The sequence below is a fragment of the Diachasma alloeum genome, unplaced genomic scaffold (assembly GCF_001412515.2).
Source record: "Diachasma alloeum isolate Michigan unplaced genomic scaffold, Dall2.0 Dall_scaffold_00178, whole genome shotgun sequence".
Classification (NCBI taxonomy): domain Eukaryota; kingdom Metazoa; phylum Arthropoda; class Insecta; order Hymenoptera; family Braconidae; genus Diachasma; species Diachasma alloeum.
In genome coordinates, this window is record NW_021680344.1 from 299,300 (window position 1) to 322,671 (window position 23,372).

Genomic DNA, 23,372 nt, shown 5'->3' on the forward strand with positions numbered 1-23,372 from the left:
TATGACAATTTTTGTGGAATGTCTCATGTATGTCCGGATGTATTTGCAAATTTTTCGGAAAATTTTGATAAATATCCATAGAAAAAGGACTAAAGTTGAAGCTAAAAATCTGAAATTTCGTCACATAATTGATATTCCTTTGAAGCACTTCTGGACGCAATTTCAGCTCAATCGGTCAAGTAGGTTCCGAGGCAGCAATTTCTCAAAAATCTTTTTTTCATCACGCTGTGACGAAAAGTGAATTTTTCGGCACGCTCCGCGTGCCTAAAAGTCCAATTTCCGCCACATTGTGATGAAAAATATTGTTCGTAACTCGTGAAAAAATGTTTTTTGCACTCGTTACGAAATATACTATTCCCCAATATCTCGAAAACTACGTGACTGAGTGGAATTTTTTTGACATCAAAATATTCCTTATGATAATATCTTTCAAATCAAATCACAATATTATTATGTAAGTAGGGACAGTTTGGTAATAATCGACATTTTTCTTTTTTATGCGAAAATCATTTTGCGCACGATAGCTCCCGAAAAAATTTAGATAGGATGTTGAAATTTGGTGAGATTGTCACTCGTGTGATATTACAAGATACGTTTGTGGGTAGGCGAAATCGGACAAGTGGTTTAAAAGATATTCAACTGTTTGTGAAAAATTGTCTTGTCCAGTATCTCCTAAACTACTGGTCCGATTAATTTTTCTTTCTTCAAAATACTCGTCTCGCCGCCACCTATCAAGATCGATCAAAATATGAATAGCCGGTTATACAAAGTTTTCGAGATATTCGCGTTTTTATAATTTTTTCAATTGAGAGTTAATCTGGCGTTCCCATAATACGCGTAAAACTTGGAATCAACATCTGAGATTCTGGCTATTAATTAGTATTATTGAGTCACACTTGTGTATAAAATTTTGTGTCGATCGATTCAATACATTCTGGTATAGAGCAAGTCATCCAAAAATCTCTTTTTCTAAAAAGTCACACATCGTCATTTTATTGATTATGTTCGTCTTTGGGGACTTATTCTCAACTTGTGTGAAGATGGATTTGGGTGTGAACGAGGCTTTATCTACGGATTGCTCAATGCACATGGTAATCGTATAGACGAGAATAAGCCCCTAGACTTAAAAAGTAATATACTAAAAATTGATGTTCTTTTCTCTTTTATATTATGTAATATGTAATATTCGATGAAATTGCGATGAAAATAGGAATCAGCGTGGAAAGAGAAAATATGCATGGGAAACATTTTTCCGAGGAATAATTTTCCCGGAATGATTTTCAGAGGAACATTTATCCTAGAACCATTGCTACAGGTCCATTCGGAAGAAAAAAGAACGAAGTACCGTTCACATTGCTTCTGTCGAATAGGCTCGCAGCCCTGCTTGTTTAATTCCATTTTATGAAAAAAATTAGAAATTCACCATAACAGGATTTTGTGATCCTCTGTCAGGATTTTGTAGAGGGGCTAAAAAGTCCAAAAAACGCCTAATGACCTAATATTTGCATGGCCCCTTACATCTCTTTGAACGGTGATACTCGGAGAAGTCAGATTTTTTAATAATTAAGAAAATTATTTAACAAAGATAGGCGAAAAACAGAACAGAATTTCTCAGATAATTTCAATGAGATTGACAACTGCGCTATATAAATAGACCTTCACATGCTTCGAAGATCTGCTAAAAATTTCCGAACATGAACCCAATATAAATCACTGAATTAAATATAGGATATTTTTGAGATTGAAAGTCAACTATTTGATTGCCCATTCAGAGTTTTTCTGAGTATTACGGTTTTTTTCTTTATTTATACAACATTAGTTTAGGACACAAATGAAAATGTAAAATTGTTTTCTATACAATAAATTAAATAATGGAAAATATTTCAAAATTGTGGTTTGATTAAAATGAAGATGATGAGAGTTAATCAATCGGTACGTCTACGCATACGTTTGTCATCGTCGGCATCATAAATGGCATTGAGTTTCCGTACAACGGTTTTTGCACGATCAGTGAGAAAACTGTCCACTTGACCGAGAACGTTAACAACTTGTATCATTTTTTGGAATCCACGATTCAATTTCTCTGTGCGTTCCAATGAGGTCTCCCGTTTTCCTACTATATTCTCTGGCAAGGGTTCAGCACCTGACAGGACCTTTGAGATCTTTTCCAGGAGATGTTTGTGCTCTTTAGTAAACTCGTCGCTGACAACAACCATCGACATCTACGAATGAGAGAGGTTCATGAGTTAATATTTTTCTTATTGATATGTAGAAACATTCTGATCGAAATTTTTGGGAACATTAACTTTTCGTCATTAGGCCGAAATCAATTTTTTTGGCGAAAATAAGTTTGCAGCCGAAGGCGAGGGTTGCAATCATATGAGCTAAAAAAGTTTTATTTGCCAGAAAAGTTCCTCGTGGCCTAGTGTCAAAATATACTAAATCCCTTCTCTCAGGTGGAAACGAGAGAGAGGGCAAGGAGAGACATGAACGGCTAAGAAGAAAGCGGGGTAGGAACAAGGCAGGGTCATGTGAGAAGAGGGTGATGGTGTAGTAATGAGAAAAGCAACAAATAAGTGAGGACTAACTGTGATCTTCGATCTTAACCAATTACAATAGAGTTAAATTAAATGAAAATATGAATTTTGAAGAAATTTTATGTAATTGACGTTATTTAATTATTAAAGAGAGTAGGAGATCTACATAGGTGTAAAACAAAGAAAACGTTTGTGACACCAAGGAGATAAATGAATAAAACATAATAATACTAAAACACTTATTCCAAATGCATTCATGTAATTGTACAGCAAGAAATGGCTAGAAATCGAGTCTATTGTAGTTCTTTAGTATCAAAAAGTTCACACAATGAATGAACTTTGGGTTGGAAGAATCACATGATGCTTACTTAAAATTCATATTTTTCAGAATATTCATATGCGCGTTTCTACGCCAAATGCGAAGCTCAAAAAATTCGATGTCGGGGATTTTTTTAGAAAATGTGTGGACATCAGACGAAAATTCCGCAAAAAAAATCATTTAAAAAAGTTGATAGTTGCGAAAGTAATGATCTTTTGAAAATTTCCCGGTTTTCTCAATGAATTTTTTTTTCGCATTATAATCAATACTCTAATCCCCTTACGAGCCATTAATAGACGCTTCAACACAATCAAAGAACATGAAAAAACCTTCAAAATCAGACGGCACTTACCGCATTCATTTCATTTTTTATGGAGTTTATGTGTCAAAACGTTTTTTTTATTCAATCATGAAAACCTTTTTTTAATCTAAAATTTTTACCAAAAATCATCGATCAAATGACGAATGTTTCCGCGTCAATTAATGTCAGTCTTTCGGAGTATTTTTGCAGTTATGGATACTTTAAGTGAGCCAACTACTAAGAATAATCGAAAACAATCCATCGAATGAATGGATTGTTACTAAAATTCATTTGGCAAAAAGTGATATTTTTTAAAATTATAGGTGAAATCAGGGCAAAATGAAACGCAGAGTTTAAAATTCGTTGTGTGAAATAGAATCCCTATTAAAATGTTTAATTTTGATGGAGTTTGGATTTCGCATAGGGAAAATCGTATGGGGTATTCCATGTGAATTCGGTCAATCTGTGGCCATTTTTCTCTACCTCTGATTGCTTAAATTGAAAAAATTCGTTGAAATTATTGGAAATCTCGAATTTTCACAATTACACTTTAATTTTTGCTTTGTTTCATTTCTTTAAAAATAAATTTTTCCACTAAACACTTATTGTTTTAGTGGGATTCGAGAATCGATGAAGTTTTGATTATATATATATTTTTTTTTAAATCCAAATTTCACCATTTTTATCGAAAATGACCCGAAATCTTGGGAAATTTTCATTATCAGAAATGATCGATTTTATTTTATAGATTGTTCAAGAAAACGATCAATCTTATTTGCGGAATCTTTAATAAAAATTGTGGAATTCTAAAAAAAAGTAAAAATTTAATACATCCAATTGCCCTCTGGAGAATACCGTATTTACGGGAAATTTAGTTTTTCAATTATTTTTTATGAGATTTATGAACATTTGATGCATTCCGAAATCGAGAGAGATATAGGTATCCCACACTTCCACAACACTAGAGAAAAGATACAAATTTGGAAAGCTGGGAAATTCCATTTAGTTCAATAAACGCGAGTTATACTATTTAAAAAATGAATTAAGAAAAAAGCAGAAAAAATCGTAACTCATACACGATTTCTACGGACATTCTAGATAACATTAAGGGACATTTTTTTAAATCCACCCAACCCCCCAAAATCTCTGATAAATTTCCGGCGGGATTTCCATATGATTTTCGCTACACAACTCGAAATAAAATCCTGTATTGGGGTTTTATTTTGTACCACGCTTTTATTTGGTTCAGCGTTCCAAATAAAAACTCGAGAGGCTACTCACTCCGTAATTGAGTGACACTCAACTCACCATGATTCCGAAATTAAGTCGATTTTTGGTGATTTCACTGATTTTGAGCGTCACGGGAAGTGATTTCGTGATTTCGAATGATTTCATTAATTCGAAATCAGTGATTTTAGAAAAATAAAGTTAATAAGTAATAGAGGTGGGGCAAAACGGATTGTGTCAAATTATGAAAATCAAAACTGGCAATAATAACTGCAAATAATAACGAATTCGTTTAATTCCACTCCGCCAATCTTGAGCTAATGACGATGAAAAACGGTTCATTTTACCATTCTACTATGGCCATGAGTATGGTATTTTATTATTATCGTTGGCAGGCGTAACAATTTCAAAATCACAAATTACTTGCACGGTTCGCACTACTCTAGTGCGCCACTGATTTCGGCGATTTCATTGATTTCAGATGATTTCATGTAATTTCGGAGAGCTGAAATCGCTTTTGATTTCAATGATTTCGCTGGTTTCGCAGCGATTTCGGAATAATTTGATGCCAGAATGGCGCCGTGATTTCGGGAGTGAGTAGCCCCTCAATTTTACTCTACTCCAGAGACGCGAAAAATTTATGAAATTCAAAATTCATTTATTCACGATTTATTGCGAACAAAGTAAAACGGATGCTTAACTTTATTCTTTGGAGTGTAACGAACATTAAAAAAGAAGCTAAAATCGTATGAAAACTATGGCGCAAGGAGTATTTTGATGGTAAAAACCGAAAAAAATGAAGTATTTCGTCGTTATACGCGGCAAAATCGATCGAGTCCGCGATTTTCCCTAGTTATTCCCATATTCCGTCATATATCACAAATTGTTCAATGGGTCCCTAGAGACAGTGTAGACTTTTAAATTTCACCGACGCATCCCCTTAAGAATGTTTAGCCATTTTCAGCAAATTTTATTTTTTCATGTTCAAGGAAAATTCTATAATTTATTTGGCTGATAGCAGAACACATAAAACTAATTTCTTTGATGTTAAAAAAAAATTAATCGCAATAGTCTCGCCAGAAATAAATAAACAAATGTTTTTATACCCGGGCTCTTATGGGATTTATGTTGAAATTTATAATTTACCTACCAGAAAACTCCGAAAATAGAAATAAAAATAGAAGGTGACGTGCAAAACTATACTGTATCGAATGGCCAGAGAAAATTTGGGGTACCCGGGCAAAAAGAGGAAATATTTGAAAGATTCTATCCCATATAAGCGCATGTTAGCGCATGCATTTGGTGCATTTTGTCCACTACATTTCTAAATAATAAACGTGGATTGGTGGATTGAAGTTTCTATCAAGATAAAAGGAATAACTTCATCTCCCAGTTCAAAAACAAAATCAATTTTTTAAAAGTAATTGCGATTTTGGATAAACATCCTTAAATTTCACCGCAACGCGATTCACTAACTTCTAATAGCTCAAAAGCGACAGATAAAGTAGTAATAATCAAATTCAAGCGAGTAGCCTTCACAACAGAGTTTGCATAAATTTTTAAAGTTTTATATTTTCCGAAATATTCATCTTTAAAAAGAGACATATATTCACGCGTGGGTTCATATGTGGTATGAACGCCGGGCTTGAGGGATTAAAATCCATAACTTAGTTCTGGAAACCAGAAACTTTTTTCCTCTGTGTAGGGTAAACAGGTCAATTTTTGGACGAGGGTGCGTTTCTGTGCGATTTCAACTTGCATTGAATGTTCCATAAACAAAATGAAAATTGTACTGATTATTTCACCTTTCAATAATATTACTCGTGTATAATCATGTGATCAATTATTTTTTCTATTGATGGACATTTAATAAATAAAAAAAAATGGCCCAGTTGTCCAGAAATTAGGGGTTTCGGCTGCATTCAACTATTTCTTAATCTAATGATTCTGTTTTGTTATTTCCCCTTCAAATAATTGTTTTCTGCTAATCAAAATATCCCCATTCAGCTAATTCTTTTATTTTCGATCCTACCATGAAAATCGAATTTCCCTAAACCGTCCAGCAATTGGTCTGTTTACCCTAGTTGCAAAAACAAAAGGGAAATTGTATTGGTAAAGACTGTCGCATCATGATACGCAATTACAGAGAAATTTTATGCTTTATGTTTCACAAACAATTTGACATGAATATCCACTGTTCCATGGAAAATATTGGTGTATTTGGTGGTATAGTCTTCAATAAGAACGTGGTATTTCAAAAACTTGACTTGAGTTTTAAGAATTTTACATTGAAAAATTCAAATGGGAATTACTGATAAGATGATTCGTATCCAAACATGAAAAAAGGAATGCAGGAAGTTTTTCATAAAAATTTTGAAATCCCTAAAACTTACCGTAAATATTATTGCGAGACGCACAAGAATCACGTACCGGGAAGTCATCGTTACTCTCGACTGAACGTATATTTTATATTATGGCCCCTTGATAATTTGCCGTTGGAAATGAGCGATAACTAATTTTCAGCAACTACACTCGAGGTGTTCTGCGTATAAAAATTATTTGTACTGACTTGGAGTCGCGGTTCAATGTAAATGTGCTGATGTTTACAACTTGTGTCGACAGAAATTTTCTGTCACGTTGACCTCACTGTGAAATTGTTGACTCTTCATTCTTCAATTTGGATCATGAAATTAAAAAATGACGAAAGATTATAGAGGTCTAAAGTATGAAGCATCCTTTGTATGTCTTTCGTAAATTCCGGTGAAATTCCGTCAATTTCCTTATGTGGTTTTTCACCACTTTTAAATCTTCATAGTACTGCTGTAGTTTTGGGGGCTGATAGTTTACAGGTAGTCTTCGAATCTGAAACAAACCACGTACGACTGCTCGTTATTGAGATTTTATAATGTAATATATAACAAACATTATCCTCTCTAAAAAAAATTGGTGTTACCTTCTTTATCAACAATCTATTTTTCCAGGGATATCCTTAAGCCTAGGAACAATAAGGATAACCTTTGTTGAAGATTCTAGAATCTAGAAATCTTTTTTGTTTCCGAATGGAAGCCTTGTGTTATATTTCTTTAATTTGTATAATCTAGGATTTTTAGCAAAGATTATCCAATGAACGATTCAATGAAGATTAACTAATGAAGGGACTCTATTCCAGATACTTTATGGAGTAATCTAACTATCTTGTGACACGAAGCAATTGTTTAGTGTAAAACAATATAATTCTAGCTGTAGTAAATTATGGTCGAAACGTGATGTCAAACAATTAGTTCCTTTGATTGTTTATCGTTACTTTTATTACTTTCAAAAATAAATGAAGGAATAAAAAATACAATAAACCGCTAACTTAATTCCTTTTCTAGCTTTAGATGAAGGGAGGAATGTTAATAATGTTAAGAACTCATGGAATTTCTATATAATTTTTTTACATTCATGAATTTGTTTCTGATCTTACACATAATAAATCTGTTGCCTTTTTGCTTCCGAATGAATGCACTGAAGTCGTTCAGTTTTTACATTCCCTAATTTTGCTGGGAATTGTGTAAAAAGGTCGAAAATCGAAAAATTAAACTGCATAATAATGTAAAAAAAGTAATATTTTGTCAGATTATAGGCATCATATAGGACTAACTCTGTAATTTGAGTTCAATTAACCCAGCCATTTTAGAGGAATTTTCGTTTACGTTATTAAACGGGTTTTCCCAAATATCTTCCAAACTATCCAACTGATTTCGATATTTTTTTCAAATGATTTATCTCGATATCTTCTATCGAAATCAAAAATCTTTATAACTGTTAATACAAAGTTTTTGGGATATTTCTATTTTTATGCTTTTCGCCTCAAAATCCTTGTAGACACTCTAACTTTGGGAGAACACGCATGAAAAAATTCAATAGAAAACCTATCGAATTCGCCAGAAAATTCTATTAGTTTTTTTGTTGTGATAATATTGCATATTTGATAGGAAAAAGTCAGTATATTTTGAATTTTTGTTCGAATTTTTCTCTTGAGATTTCTTTTAATAGAATTATTAGGCACAATTTTTTTCCGCTGGATTTAGTTTTGCTTTGCATTACAGAATCCAACTGGATAAAATTTAGAAAATTGATGCCCAAGCTTTCTTATAGAAAAAATCTCAATAGAAAAATTCAAATCGAAATTCGAAATCTATTGATTTTATCTTATCGAATATCCAATAGAATCATCACAAAAAATAAGGAGAATTTTTCAATAGAATTCCAATAGAAATCGTATGGAAATTCCATAGAATTCCCATAGAATTTCAATAGCATTTTCTAGTGAATCTACTAGGTTTTCCATTAAATTTTTTCATACGTGAATCGAGATATTAACTTGAAGTTTGGCATGAAGTTTCCTTTTATCCACTGAGAAATTTTTTTTTGAAAAATTCATGTGCTAGCGCCATAAACGAGTCACAACTGGCATACTTGAAAAATTATTGTGGACCACCAAAATTGTCATGCTACACCAGAAAAATTATTGTTTAGCACCAGAAAAATGATTGAGGGCACTATAATTTTGTTGCTGCCGCACGAAAATTTTTCTGCTACACAATCATTTTTGTAAGTATGCGGATTGTGACTCATTTATATTGTGGTTTTGCACATGAATTTTTCGGGAAAAATTTTTTCCATGTCGTTGTATGATTCGTATTGAAAATGGGCTGAACTGGGTTGTTAGTCCCGAAGACTCAACCCAGAACTTCAACTAGGTGGGTTTCAACTTTGTATGTAAATCTATCTTATTGAATATCTTGAAAATTGCTCAACCAATTTTATTTAGTGCATAAAAATTCATCAAACAACCAAAATGGAACCATTTAGCAGAAAAGGATAAACACATTTCTGAGTAAAATCTTCAGTCACATGCTCCTTATCACTTGTCTGTTTTATTCGCGATTCTCGCAACATCGACTGAATAATTTTCAATACAAGAAATACAAGCTTAATTTTAAGACTTGCGATCACAAAGTGAGACTTTGAGGTTCATCCCATAAAAAGGAGTTTCGTTTTTCGAGAAAAAAATTTACAAAATACTATTTTTTGCGGGATTTTTCCTCAGGAATCTTATTTTGTGGGTCATAATTGTCTCCGGTCACTCAAAATTAGTATTTTAAATTACTATTTTAATGTTCAACAATCCAGAATAATAATTTTTATACCATAGAAGAGTAAAAGAACGAGTAAATAAAAAAAAAAATTCCATGATCTCATGAGATAATAAAAAAAAAAATACTTAGTTATATTCTCTTTTGGAAACCGTCGAACGGAAGTCTAGACACCGAGAATCATCGGAGAAGTGTTAGGAAAACATTCTCCGACGAGGCTCGATGGACGCCCGTGTCGACCAAGGTTTTCCATGGTTTCCCTTGGTCACCAGGAGAGTCTGTACGTGGGGTACAGCTCCTGGGGTACAATGCGACACGGTTGGAGAGGAAGTCGGCCCATGAAACCGCAAATATGTAAAAACCCGAATAGGGTATATATGGCAAGGAAAATAAATACTTAGTTATATTCTATGGACTCTAACGAACATTTTGACAGAAAATTTTTTAAATCGGATGAAAATGGTGTTGCCAGGAGCATTTCAAAGTCAAACAAGTGGATAATTGCAGTTTGTTTATAAATGAGTATAGTTGTTGCTGCTAATAAATTGGCAATTTACTTCCGAATTGATTCCCTTTGTTCTTAGTCTTAGTTCACTATTCTCTGCTTCTATTTCAGTCCGGGTTGAATCAAGGTTCAATGAAGCTTTAATCAATGTATAGCCCGGATTTAATTAGGGTTTATTTGGGATTTAGCAAGAGTTTAACCCAGGTTCTGTCAGAAGTTAGTTGGGACAATGAATTAATATGAATAAGTATTCAACATAATACCCTTGTACCTGAGTTTAATAGCGATAGAGATTTTGATGTAAAAAGCCCATTATCTGGACGGTATTGTGCAATTTAATAACCAATGATATTGTTCTCACCATTTTTCAACTTGATTAAGAAGACATTGAAATATACTTGTTATGTCCTGATTTAATTGATATTACTGATGATTCTTTCAGTAATCATGAAAAACCCGATTTTCTCTTTCAAATCTCATGAATATGCTGTAACTCAACAACGAATTCTGCGACCCCCATCATATTCTGATAAAATCAAGAGGGTATTATTATCAATTTTTTAAGCCATGACTAATTCCATTTTGATGACAATTTTTGGAGTGATCGTTGAAAAATAGATTTTTAGAAAAATATCAATTTCGTCGAATCTGTATGAAAAATTGAATTTTAATTGGTGTCAATGATTAGAGCTTATTAAAGTCTATGTTCATGAAAAAATTTATGAAATTCAATTGATCCCTACAGGAAAATTTCGAGAAAAAAAATGAAAAAAAAAACACCACATATGCATACATACATAAACCACATAAAAATCTCATATTCGGACTTTTTAGACCATATTTAGTTACCCTAACACAAATTCGCACGAAAAAATATAACAGAAAAACCCAGCGAATTTGCTGGACAATTCTATTGGATTTCTATCGAACTTTCTATCAATTTTTGGCCGGTTCTATTCTTATGAATGTTACGTCAAATAAAAAATATTTTATAGAAAAACTCAATATAATTTAATTTTTCTCTGCAACTCATTCTATTCAGATATTTCAACCGAAGACATTCAAATTTAATCTGGGCCCCCCACCAGGATCGAACAATTGTGCTCAGATTAAAAAAATTGTTTTAAAAAACGTTGGGGGTTTTTTCAAGTTGATGTTCCGATTAAGAAATTCGAATTTCTTATTTTTAACGGTCGGAGACAAATTTGACCTACAAAATTGGAATCCCGAGGAAAAATCACGCGGAAGCATATAGTATTTCACTTTCTTTTCTCGAAAAACGAAAAAATTTTTTTTCCCAGGGTGAACCTTTCCTCGAAAGTCTCAAGTAGAGATTTTCAAATTGAGCCTTTTGAAAATCTTAATTTCAAAAAATCTAGGAAATTCTCAATTTTCTTAGAACATTCTCGGACTTTCTATAAATTCCAAAAATTTTCGAAAAAATTAAAGGATATATCTTTGGGTCTCTCGAAAAATTCTAGAAAAATTTCGAGTTCTCGAGAAAATTGGCAAGGTTTCGAACAAAATTGGCCAGAAATTATGACCAAAAGAATGGGATGCAAGGAAAAGGAATTTCCCGGGCAACGCCAGGGGGGTAGCTAGTTACATGATAAAAATCCCATAAAATTTTTAGTCTCCAATTCTCAATTTCTGTCATTTGAGACGAGTCAGAACAAGTCGGCGTGTGCAGCGTGCACAGCTAAGACAGGACAAAGCGAGAAGCGTCCATCATCTTTTGAGACTATTCGTATCGACTGATAAAATTCTATCAACAAAAAGGAAGGACAGAGGACAATAGAGACAATAGAGAGATGCCGAATTAGAGCGTAACAGTGGGGGGACGATCTCGAAGACGACATTTGGGACTAACTGGATGCTAAAGCATCGAATAAAATAACGTTGGAAAATGCTTTCTTTGTCAAAAAATCAGATTATCAAAGCACTCAAGACAATCGCGCCGGGTAAAATCGTCATTGATCAAGTGAAGTGGATCTACCCCAAAGGCTTATTGACAACTGGAAACATAAGATCGTATCTTCCTTTCATGATTGCGGATAAGTCAGGAGAAATACCGGTCACAACCTGGCACAAAGGTGCTGTGCCTCTATTCAGCGTCATCGAGGAAGAACAGTTCATAAAATTAATCGGGGGCAGAGTGGAAACAAAGAGGAATAGAGTGGATGGATACAACGTTCACATCACAGTGGGGAAACGGGCACAAGTGGAAGTGTGTGTCAAACCCGGAGAAATTTGCGTCCCTGATCCATCGATTCCAATGAAGGTCCAAGTAAGCTATTTCAAAAGACCACACACCTGTGCGTCCATCACCTTGAACGTAAAGATGCTCGTTTCTGAAGGTGTGCAATGCAGTCCGACAGGACACAAGTACCTTCATTTCATTGGTTCCGATGAAACAGGGGAGATTTCATGTTTTATTTATGAACCACACAGCGCCAACATCGGCCATCTAATCAAGGAGGGGATTCGCGTTCAGCTGGAAAACGTCGCGGGTAAAGCAATAAAACCAAAGTACCAGCCCTACAGCAACCACCCCTTGGAGATTGGGGTTTTTTCAGAAGCAAGGATAACAATTCTGGAGGTCAGTACTAAGACGTCTCCACTTATCAAAACTGTTGAAGCAACATCTGCAAGTAGTTGTGCGACTGTTGGGGGCTTCCTCCAAAGACTCCCTCACATATAACATTGAATGAAGAGGAATTATGTTGAAGATCAATAAAAAGTGTTTTTCCTTTGTGATGAAGACAAATACACAAAACAAGAGTCATTCGATGTATTCCTAAAACTTTTAAAAATCTTCTTTTTTCGTCATATGATAAAAGGATATCTGTACTCCTCATTCCTATGGCCGGATTCCAATTATTATTATGAAAAGGAAATGAAAAAAAGAATCATAAAGGAATCACGTATGGACAAAACCACGGTCAAGCCACGGAATTTCATGGTTATTTCATGGCTGTTGATCCTCATTTGCTGGGCATTTGAGGGGCATTTGGGGCGTGTCTATAGCCAAGGGGAGAGGGATAATATTGGACCACCGATTTCATCCATGAAAATTGCCCCCATTTTGACCTTCAATAATAATTGGCCCTCAGTTTGACTATTAGATTTTAACCCTTATTCTGACCCTTAGATTTTGATGCTTATATTTTGATTCTTATATTTTTACCCTTGTATTTTGACCTTTACATTATTATCCTCAAATTTTGAAGTTTAGATTTTGACCCTTACATTTTGATTCTTATATTTTGTCCCTTGTATTTTGACCTTTGTATTTTGATGCTCATATTTAGATCTCTGTTTTGACATTCTACGTAGAATACATTCTCAATGTTTTGACATTCTACGTAGAACGTACGTTCTGACCCTTATACTTTGACACGCATATTTTGACCCCGAGGACTGAGTCTTATTTGTAACCCTTATTTCTGACCCTCATTTAGACTTTTATTCCTGATCCCGGCATTGATGTTTTCTAAAATCGATGATTTTTCGAAATGTTCGAAGAACAGAAAAAATGAGAATCGGTCAGGAAGTTATTGGTTCACTCCATAATGGGTCAAACACAGGAATTTTCCGCTCTTAATTCCATCAAAATATTATATAAAGGTCCAGAGACAAGGATCAGTATGTAAGAGTTAAAACATAAAGATAAAAAAATAAAGATCAAAATATGACTCAAAATATAAGGGTCAAAATATCACAGTCAAAAAACGAAGGTCAAAATACAACGGTCAAAATATAAGAATCAAAATGTAAAGGTTAAAATATAAGGGTCAAAATAGAAAGGTCAAAATACAAGGGACAAAATATAAGAATCAAAATATAAGGGTCTAAAGGTAAGGGTCGAAATTTAAGGGTCAAAATGTAACTGTCAAAATTCAAAGTCCAAAACAAGGGTCAAAATTTAAGAGCCAAAGCAAGAGTCAAAAATTGAAGGCCAAAACAAGAGTCAAAATTTAAGGGTCCAAATCTAAGGGTCAAAATATAGGTGTAAAAATTTGATGGTCAAAACAATTTGAGGGTACCAATATAAGAATCAAAATGTAAGGGTAAAAATAAGAGTCAAAATAGAAGGGTTAAAACAAGCGTCAAAATTTAAGGGTCGCAATCTAAGACCCAAAACAGAGGTCAAAATTTAAGAGCCAAACCAAGGGTCCAAATCTAAGGGTCAAAATATAAAGTTCAAAATATAAGTGTCAAAACGAGGGTCAAAATGTAAAGGTCAAAATATAAGGATCAAACCGAGGGCCAATCATTATTAAGGATCAAAATAAGGGCCAATTCTCAGGAATCAAATCGGGGGTCCAATATTATCCCTCCCCGCTTGGTTACGGACACCTCCCAAATGTCTACCAAATGACCATCAAAAATCTGGCCCTGAAAAATCCATGAAATGACCATGAAAATCCGTGGCTTGACAGTGGTTTTGTTCATACGTGGTAATCGGCTAGAAAATGTTTTTTTTTTCTTTTATATTGGCGAGAACTTCAAATTACTTTTTTTCTTCAAGTATTAAAGGGATATCAACATTTCAGCGAGAAGAAGATGAAAAAATGCAAAAAAAGTGGGCGAGAAGACCTAAAAAATTAATTTTTCCATGTCTCCGGAAAGTTTTAAAGTAGATTTTTTTTCCAGTAATGAAAGAATACCCATAAATTCGATTTGTATCCTTGTCTTTCGATAGAATGAAGAGAATAAATGACAGAATTTTTTTTTTCAGAACTCGATATAAAACTGTATTAACTCAGCTACGTCTTTGGCTTGACACAGCGCAGACAAACATGAACATTCATACAATTTTATAAATAAAGAAACTAGTACTCCTCCAGGGATGACTTGAATATTTAAATGCAGTCTTCGAATAATACGAAACGATGTGTCTCTGATATGACACGTTTTTAAGAGATGTAATTTGTTCTTATTTAATAATAAAAGAAAAAAAAGCTAGTACGAGGTATCGATGTAGAACAGAGCCTTAAGAACACAGAGCAGAATATTTTGTCATCCATTTTTCATCCTCCAAGGAAATAAAGTCTTCAAATATTACATCACGATATCTGTCTCTGATATACGTCTTCAAGGAATGTAGAGCAAATGAAAAAGTTCGAAAAATTCCAGCCTATTTGAGATATTTAGCTGGTTCTAGTTTGTATCTTTACAATGTTCGATTTTCCATCGATGAAATGGAGCTCAAACTCCTCCTTGATTATGCGGAATTGGAGATTGGTGCACTGGACAATGTTACCAATTTGCATAGAGGGAAGCTCTGGTAGCCCAACGATCATGATCGGAATCAGATTTTCATTCAGATCCATGACTGTTACTGTCCAAATTTTCACGAGATCCACATCGCATTGAATTCAAGTGACAATTGCTTCTGTATCAACAAAATCATATACTTCCACATCACTTAGTCCGTCGAAGCTGGCCAGGTAGAACTTCTGAGCTTCTCTTTCACCATAGTTTAGAATTTTGACGTCGCTTGAGTTGAAGACTACAATCTGATATGGATTATCACACAAGAAGGGGTATCTGGCGTCGATCTGTACCAGTTGATGATCGAACAGTTTCACACGCACACCCACTTTAATGCGATGAATAATGCTCCAATTAGAGTCGTATATTGTGCATGTGGTGTAATTACCATTCGCTTCACCAACAAAACTCAAGTAAGGGATGTTATGCAAGAGGGTTTTGGCATTCTGCGAAGTGGCCACATACTTGATAGTCAGAGATATTCCGGGTTTGCCGACGATGGGTGGCTCTCGCTCGTACTTTGGTGAACCGGGAGGAGAAGGCACAACCACTTCATCGACAATTGAAACATCAGTCTTTTGCCTCTTTAGGCTTTATGATTTCATTGCCGCCGTCGTCGTCCTCATTAAAAAAGCGTTCAGCCGGCCGAATAGTAGGGTTCGTGGCAGGAATAGGATCGAGGATTGTTACCCTGCCTTCCTTACAGACCTTTATCTCCAAATCGTTTTCTCACGGGGGCACGTAACTTCTTTCGGGGGATTCCCGTAAAAATTAGTGTGCCACATGCGAATTCTCCGATGACTCCCTGTTCTGTCCCAGCGTTCGTGAACAGCACACTAATTTTTGGAACGATTCTCACAAAATTACGATGTATTTTTTTCTCCGTGTGAGGTTCATATAGGGGCTGCATGAGGTCATATTGGAGTAATATGACATTATATGGGGATCATACGGGGTCATATGGGCGTCACACTGGGTCATAGGCGTTAAATGAGAGTCATAAGGAGTGATATGGTGTTATGGGGTCATACCGGGATCGCATCAGCTCATACAAGAGTCATATTCGGGTCATACGGGATTATATGGAGTGATATGCAATCATGTGGGCTTATATAGGGTCATGTGGGGCCACATAGATGTCACATGAAGCCAGATGGGGTCATATGAGGGTTCTATGAGCTCATAAAAGCACAGAGAGAAATATTCAGTGAAAATTACGGAACTCACAATTCGCTCACCGATTACGGAATCGACTCAGAAAATTTAAGTTACGGTGTCGTAATTTTTCACAGGAAATTCAGATAAAAATTATGGAACGCGCGGTAAAAATTCCATGACAATTCCGTAAAATTTCCTACAACCACATTTCGCTCCGGAATTACGGAAAAGGTACGTAATTTTTATTGAATATTTCTCTCCGTGAGGGTAATATAGAAACCATAAGAGAATCATATGGGTGTCACTATTCAAAGCAAAAAAAATAAGAGTAATAAATTTCAAAAATAGAGGATCCATGCGGAAGCATATTGCTAATTTGTTAGCAACCTAGTATACCCATATACACAAAATGCGATTATCCACTTGTTTTATTTTCTTCTGGCTGAAATATTGATATCCCTCGAATACTCGAAAAAAAAAGTGATTCGAAGTTCTCGCCGACAGAAACGAAAAAAATCCATTTTCTAGCCGATTATCCCTTTATGATTTTTTTTTTATTTTCCTTTTCATAATAATAATTGGAATTTGACCATAGAAATGAGGAGTACCGATATCCTTTTACTATATGACGGGAAAATTTTTATTTTTTTTATTTTTAGGAATACATGGAGAGATTTTTCTATTACTCGAATGAGATTTCGAATGACTCTTGTTTTGTGTGTTTGTTTTCATCACAAAGGAAAACCACTTTTTATTGATCTCCAACATAATTCCTCTTTATTCAATTTTATAACTTGTGAATTAAGGGAAAAAATATATAATAAGAATAAGAATGTATAAAATTAAATTAATTTAATTGTGAAGACGAAAATGGAAATAAAATAAAATAAAATAGTATAAATCAATCCGTTCGCTAGTTTATGAATATTTAAAATGAAATCAAGTCTCTATTCTGCTTCATTTTTCCCAATAATCCTACTTTGCGAATAAAAATCAATTATAGTAAAAAATAATTTAATCAATCAATTCAACAAACCTGCCTCACAGGAGGGTGATACTTCAAAACATCAGGGTTCAATGGATCACACGATGTAACTAGAAGTATGGACAATAACAAACAAAATATGACACAATGACACTGATACATTTTCTTCCTTCTCAGCACACAAAATGGTGTTATAAGAATGGCGTACTTATTATCTGTTATTGTTTAACGGATCAGAGCGGATTTTGCAATTTCTTAAATTTCAACTTCCGCATGTAAAAAATCACATCCGCAGGTGAACAATCGGAAGCATGAGTTCACTTACATTATCCTCACGCATCACATCGCGTTTGGGAATAACTTAGTCTACAGCTTCAGTTGAATAATGAATAACCGAGTGACTTTCCTCATCGCGTCTGCAGTTATCATTTTGTTACTCCACCATGTAAGTTGAATATCTGCATAAATGAGTCGTTATAAAATTTGATCGATTGTTTTTAATGTCTAATGATTCATTTTTTTAATAATAGCAAGTTGTAGCAGCACCGGGCAAGAATTATGTGTCCTATTCGGAGCCAGACGACTTTCAGTATTGCAGTCCTCTCAGTTTACTCGCCTCCAAAGCTATAAGAGTAGTAATCAAAATTGCGTCTTTTGTCTGTCAGTTTCTCCCAATTCCTGATTCCGTGGAACTATCACCACTGAGGATGACTTCGTGCAGAAGACCTAATTATCGTGATCGAGAGCGAGATCGTAATTTACTTCGATTTGATGATTAATCCGAAGCCAAACAAAAGATGTTATTTTTTATTTAAAAAATTTGTACTGGGATAAAGATAAAGTAAAATAGATACTATTTTTCTAAATTCTTATTTAATTCTTTCCATGCTTCCTACATCGAGAATATATAAAATTTGTCCGAAGCACAAAGTTCAAAAATTTTCACATTTCGATGTTATTTCATATTTGATGAAATTACGCCTTTGGTGTCTCGGTGACGGCCAATTGTCGCAACTGAGCGTCGAGATTGTTGGTAGTCTTGACTGCAATCTCAACAGCCTGCTTGGTGAACTTGGCAAGATCCTCCTGGACCTGCTCTGAGTTTTTGCTGATCTCCTTAGCAGCTTTGCTGGACTCCTCAACGAGAACATTCAGCCCATGTGTCAGTTTGGTTCCAAGTTGGCTCGCCTGCTGTTGAGCCTGGGGAATTTGGGCGTTGATGTCATTGACAACATCAGTGAATTTGTTTTTCACTCCATCCCAAGCTTTCTGGATTTCCGGACTCTTCGCCTTGACCTAACGGATCAGACATTTCGTTATTAAATTCTCCTGATTACAATTCCTAATTAGTAATTAATCTTTCTCCTAGGAGAGAGATTTTATATATAAAATTTAAACTTACATCTTCGGAGACCTTATTGAGCAACTCCTGAAGATTATTAGCGAAATTTGTGCTCTGAGTCTTGAGGGACTCGAGGGTAGTCTGGCCATCCTTTTCCAAGCGCTTGGAAATTTCCTGTCCAAGATTGGTGATACCGGCCTTGGCCTGTTCAATCAAATCTGACAATGGAGCTGGCTGGGCGGCTGCTGGCGCCTCACCCGCTGGATATCCAAATGCAACGGCTACACAGCCAAGCACAATAATTCCACAAGCACCCTTCATTTTTTAATGTAGAAATATGCCAACTGTCAAAACCTTTTTTGTCAGAGTAATACAAACGACTGATGCAATCTTTATATTTCCCTCCCTCTTTTATAGTAATTGTTATCTGTGAAACTGGGGGCAAAGTGCTGGGTATCAGTACTTCGTTCTCCGAACACGGAGTCTTTCATACTCTCTCCATATACTGTGGGGGACCTCACGTCGTGGTCTTCCCTTGTTTTTCTGGAATTTGTTGACCTATCATGGATGAAAAAATGTAATAGAAACACGGAGCGAATTCGTTAGAAAATTTTATTGGATTTCTATTGAACTTTCTATTAGTTTTTGGCCAATTTCATTGAAATGTTCGAGAGAAAATATTCAATAGAAGAAGTCAATAGAATTTGATTTTTCTATGTAACTTATTCAATTGAGACATTTCCTGTAGAATTTTCTCGACTCAAATTTTCTCCCTTTTTTAGTTTAATTTTCTTGATCAGAAGAAAAGAAAAATAGAATGAAAAAAACTTGAGAAAATTTGAGCCGAAAAAATTCTAAAGAAAATATCTGTTGACTTTTTCTATTGAATATTTTCTATTGAACATTTCAATAGAATCGACTAAAATAGACAGTGCAATAGAAATCCAATAGAATTTTTTAACGAATTCGCTAGATTTTTCTATTGAATTTTTTCGTGCGTGAAAACGAGTGCGCGCGCTTCGCACGCGTATTGTAAAACCTTACAGTTTCTCATTTTCATTAATTTTTATCGCAATAATAATGCAGGAACAAATGAGAAATTGCTCTTGTATTGTATATTGTATAGTTATCTTTGTTAATAAATTACACGGAGAGAAATATTCAAGAAAAATTACGGAACATTTCACGTAATTCGCAAGCGAGAATCGTTTTCAGTGAATTTCTATAGGAATATAAGAGAAAAAATCTGAAACGTTCAGTAAATTTTCGGGTCTGTCACCGAAAAAATACGAAAAAGTCACGTAATTTTCCTGGAAGTTGTAAAATCTAACAGAAACTTCCAGACTTATTATGCCTCAGAACATGAAAATTCTTGGATGTTTAAGAATTTTTACGAAAAGTTCCGGAAAAATTACGAAACGTGTTGTTAAAATCTCCCCCTCATGGTGACTCATGGCTAGCCGTGAGGCCTCGGACGGATGAGTAATTTTTACGGAACAGATCGTAGAATTTACGTGACGAATGACACTTTTTATTGAATTTTACTTCGCTCCCAGATTACGTTTCGAAACGTAATTTTTACGTCTTTTTTCTGGTAATTTTTATTGAATATTTCTCTCCGTGTAGTAATATGCTTCCAAATGGTTATTTTGCACATCGTTTCCTTCTATCATGTATAATTCATTGTTTATTTCATTTTATTAAATTGAATAAGATTTCCTTTGACCTAATTTCGTCCGATTTTCAACTTAGTTGAATGTTATCAGCATCATTATTTTTATTATCTCTTTTCTTCTACACAACCGATTGTCTTTTCACAGTTCTATCTCTCCCCCCAGCCCTTCGAGAAAATTTTAATAGAATAATGTTATTTACGCATACTTGAATGAATTTGAAACATCACATTCAAAGAAACCATCAGAAAGCTCACTTTCAGGGAAATTCTTTGAAGCTTTGAAGCATGATATTTAAAGAAGCGCCCGGAATTCAAGTTTTCAATAAACACGAAATTTTTGAAAATTTTCGAATAAATCAAAATAACGTTTATTGCTATCGCCTTCACCTTTGAACGGGGTCAAAGGGTCATCCAAAAAAATTATTTAAGCCATCATTCAATCAATTTAGAACATTTTTTTTAAGTTATCGTGAAACGACCGATTTTCGAAAAAATTCCAAAATTTAAAAAACTAATCGATGAATCAAATTTTAATTAATGGCGGTCGATAGGGCTCAACAATACCTACATTTGAAAAAAAAGATTTAATTCCATTCATTCATTAGCGAACAATTGAAGAAAAACGTTAATACACACATACGTACGGACGTGGGCTAAAAATGGCATTTTCGGACTTGTTGGATCATAATGGGTGGATATAACATAAAATATCCAAAAATTAAATTTGAACGATTACAATGCTTCCATTCTGAAGCAAAAATGAACGGTTTCGACAAAGTTTTTCACAATGAGAATTTAATTGTTGAATAATTTGTTCGGAATCGTGGTAATTCTCTTCGTTTCTCTTTTGCGTTTTTTTTTATTGTTAGGGATGTTATGTACTATATACATATATACTATCTGATATATGTATTTTTGTGTTACAGTAAGAAATCAATTTCTCTTTTTTTTTACAATTACTGTAAATAAACGATTACAGTACATAAAAGAATATACATATACATCATATTATATGACTTGATAAGTGGTATAGAAGATTCAAGAATCGTTACACTGGATTTTTTAAAAGTGGATGGATTCATACATTTTTAGAAATGATTATATTCATTAGATTTGGAACGGATATTTCGATAAGCATTGGATGGCGTCAGTCCTGGTAGACTTGATTAACATTCTTTCTCGAGAATTTATCTTTATTCACTTTCGGTAGACATTTGTTAAACATGCATTCTACATTGTTTCGTTTCTCCGCGCTCTTTAAATTGAATATCTCTCACTCGATAACTTTCGTTCGAAAATTGGGAGAATAAAATTCAAAAAACAATTTTTTCGGAATTATCTTATCTCAAATTTCCGACTGGGTCATCACGTGAAACAGAGAGTTCACTAAAGGTCAGTATTACATCAGCACGATTTGCAGCTGAGACGAATAAAGTTGGCATTGTACTATGGAATTTACTTTGTTATATTTTCCATTGATCTCTTTGTTGAGCGTTGTAGTAAATCCGTATGAATAAAAAGATAACGGGGGAGGTCACCTCACATTGATGACTCGAGAATACTCATAGAGTAAACATTTTCGAGCTCCCAATGACAATCGATAAATGATGGTTTTCGGGGTTTTCCCCGAGATCAAAATTCACTCTCCCAAGTTCTTTTATGTTAAGGAAAGGTTTATTGCTTTATGTTGCTATGGGGTCTTCCCTGAGAGTGTAAAATGGGGGAAAAGTCCTCTCGGGACTTTTAATTATGGGTTTTACCCAAATGTGGGTTTTTCCCACAAGTACACCTGGCGACCAGGCGGGTCAAGAGGAAAGTCCGAGCGTTTGCTTCAGGGGGTGGAAATTATATTGCCTTTCTAGGTCTATATTAGCCCTGGGCCTCACTGGCAACCATCTTTAGTCTCTCGTAGATATTCATAGTGTCAACTACCTCCTGACTGTGTAGAGTCTTAGAGATTTTTCAATTAAAGTGTTCACATAGATAAAACATGTTTCTCATTTTTAAACCCCATAAGCCAATAATAAATATAAACTATTTCTTCGATAAACACCCCGGGTCCCAGGCTGAATCATTTTGATAAGGAATTGTATGGTGATGGGAAAAATCATGATACGAACACACATTGACCTTTATATCGCTCTGAATTTTATTTTTATTACCATATCTCCTCTCCGCCACATCATTCTTTCATATTGTGAGAAAAAACTCTCAATCTTTCGAATCCATTACATAAATTTTTCATATACAGACAATTCGATTAATTTATTAATAGCGAAAAGAGGAAAGAATGCATCTCCCATTATTTATGCAGCCGCAGTGCTGTCGGTTTTGGGAATGAGTTTGCCAGCTTCCTGTTGTACTTTCTGGACAAAATCCTGGCCCTGCTTGATAAGGTCCTGGACCTTGGGATCCTTCGAGATGGTTTCAAGGCTTTGTTTGAATGACTCGTACACTTTGTTCAACTCCTCTTGGAGTTTGTTGGCGGTGGCCTCCTCCTGGGCTGGAGCAGCCTGAACAGCATATGATGATTAGCGAATTGATTAGTTATGTTCTCTGTTTTATTAGTCATGAGAAAATTAATCTAGCTCACCTGACTGAGGCAGACGAAGAGGGCAATAGCCATAACAATCAAGTACCAACGTGCCATTTTAGTATTAATGTTGGGTGAAGGCAGGAGAAGAAATAGCCTGACTTGAAGAAACTGTGGAAGCCAACTGATGACAAGCGCTCTGGGCTTTTCTAGTTAACGCCGAGCCAGGGAGATTATCTGATAAGAAGGTCAAAAGTCATGAACTGTTATGTCGTTATTCTGTATTTATTATTTACTTATATTTGTGTTACGACGGATGAGACTATGAAGGAAATCGTACAAGTTCTCGTGTTATATAGCGTGAAAAACGCA

General features: G+C 34.7%; 2 protein-coding genes across 2 annotated transcripts; both read right to left on the reverse strand.

Annotated features, from left to right (window-relative positions):
• Window positions 1-1,755: 1,755 nt before the first annotated feature.
• On the reverse strand, window positions 1,756-17,593 carry LOC107038913. Its single transcript, XM_015258263.2, has 3 exons — window positions 17,502-17,593; window positions 6,778-7,246; window positions 1,756-2,222 (listed from the first exon to the last, which is right to left on the reverse strand). The coding sequence occupies exons 2-3, from the start codon at window positions 6,823-6,825 to the stop codon at window positions 1,926-1,928; spliced, it is 345 nt and encodes a 114-aa protein (XP_015113749.1). The 5' UTR covers window positions 6,826-7,246; window positions 17,502-17,593; the 3' UTR covers window positions 1,756-1,925.
• A 708-nt stretch (window positions 17,594-18,301) lies between these two features.
• On the reverse strand, window positions 18,302-19,193 carry LOC107038811. Its single transcript, XM_015258102.2, has 2 exons — window positions 18,853-19,193; window positions 18,302-18,746 (listed from the first exon to the last, which is right to left on the reverse strand). Exons 1-2 carry the CDS (start codon window positions 19,111-19,113, stop codon window positions 18,426-18,428), a joined length of 582 nt encoding a protein of 193 aa, XP_015113588.1. The 5' UTR covers window positions 19,114-19,193; the 3' UTR covers window positions 18,302-18,425.
• Between the last annotated feature and the right edge of the window lie 4,179 nt (window positions 19,194-23,372).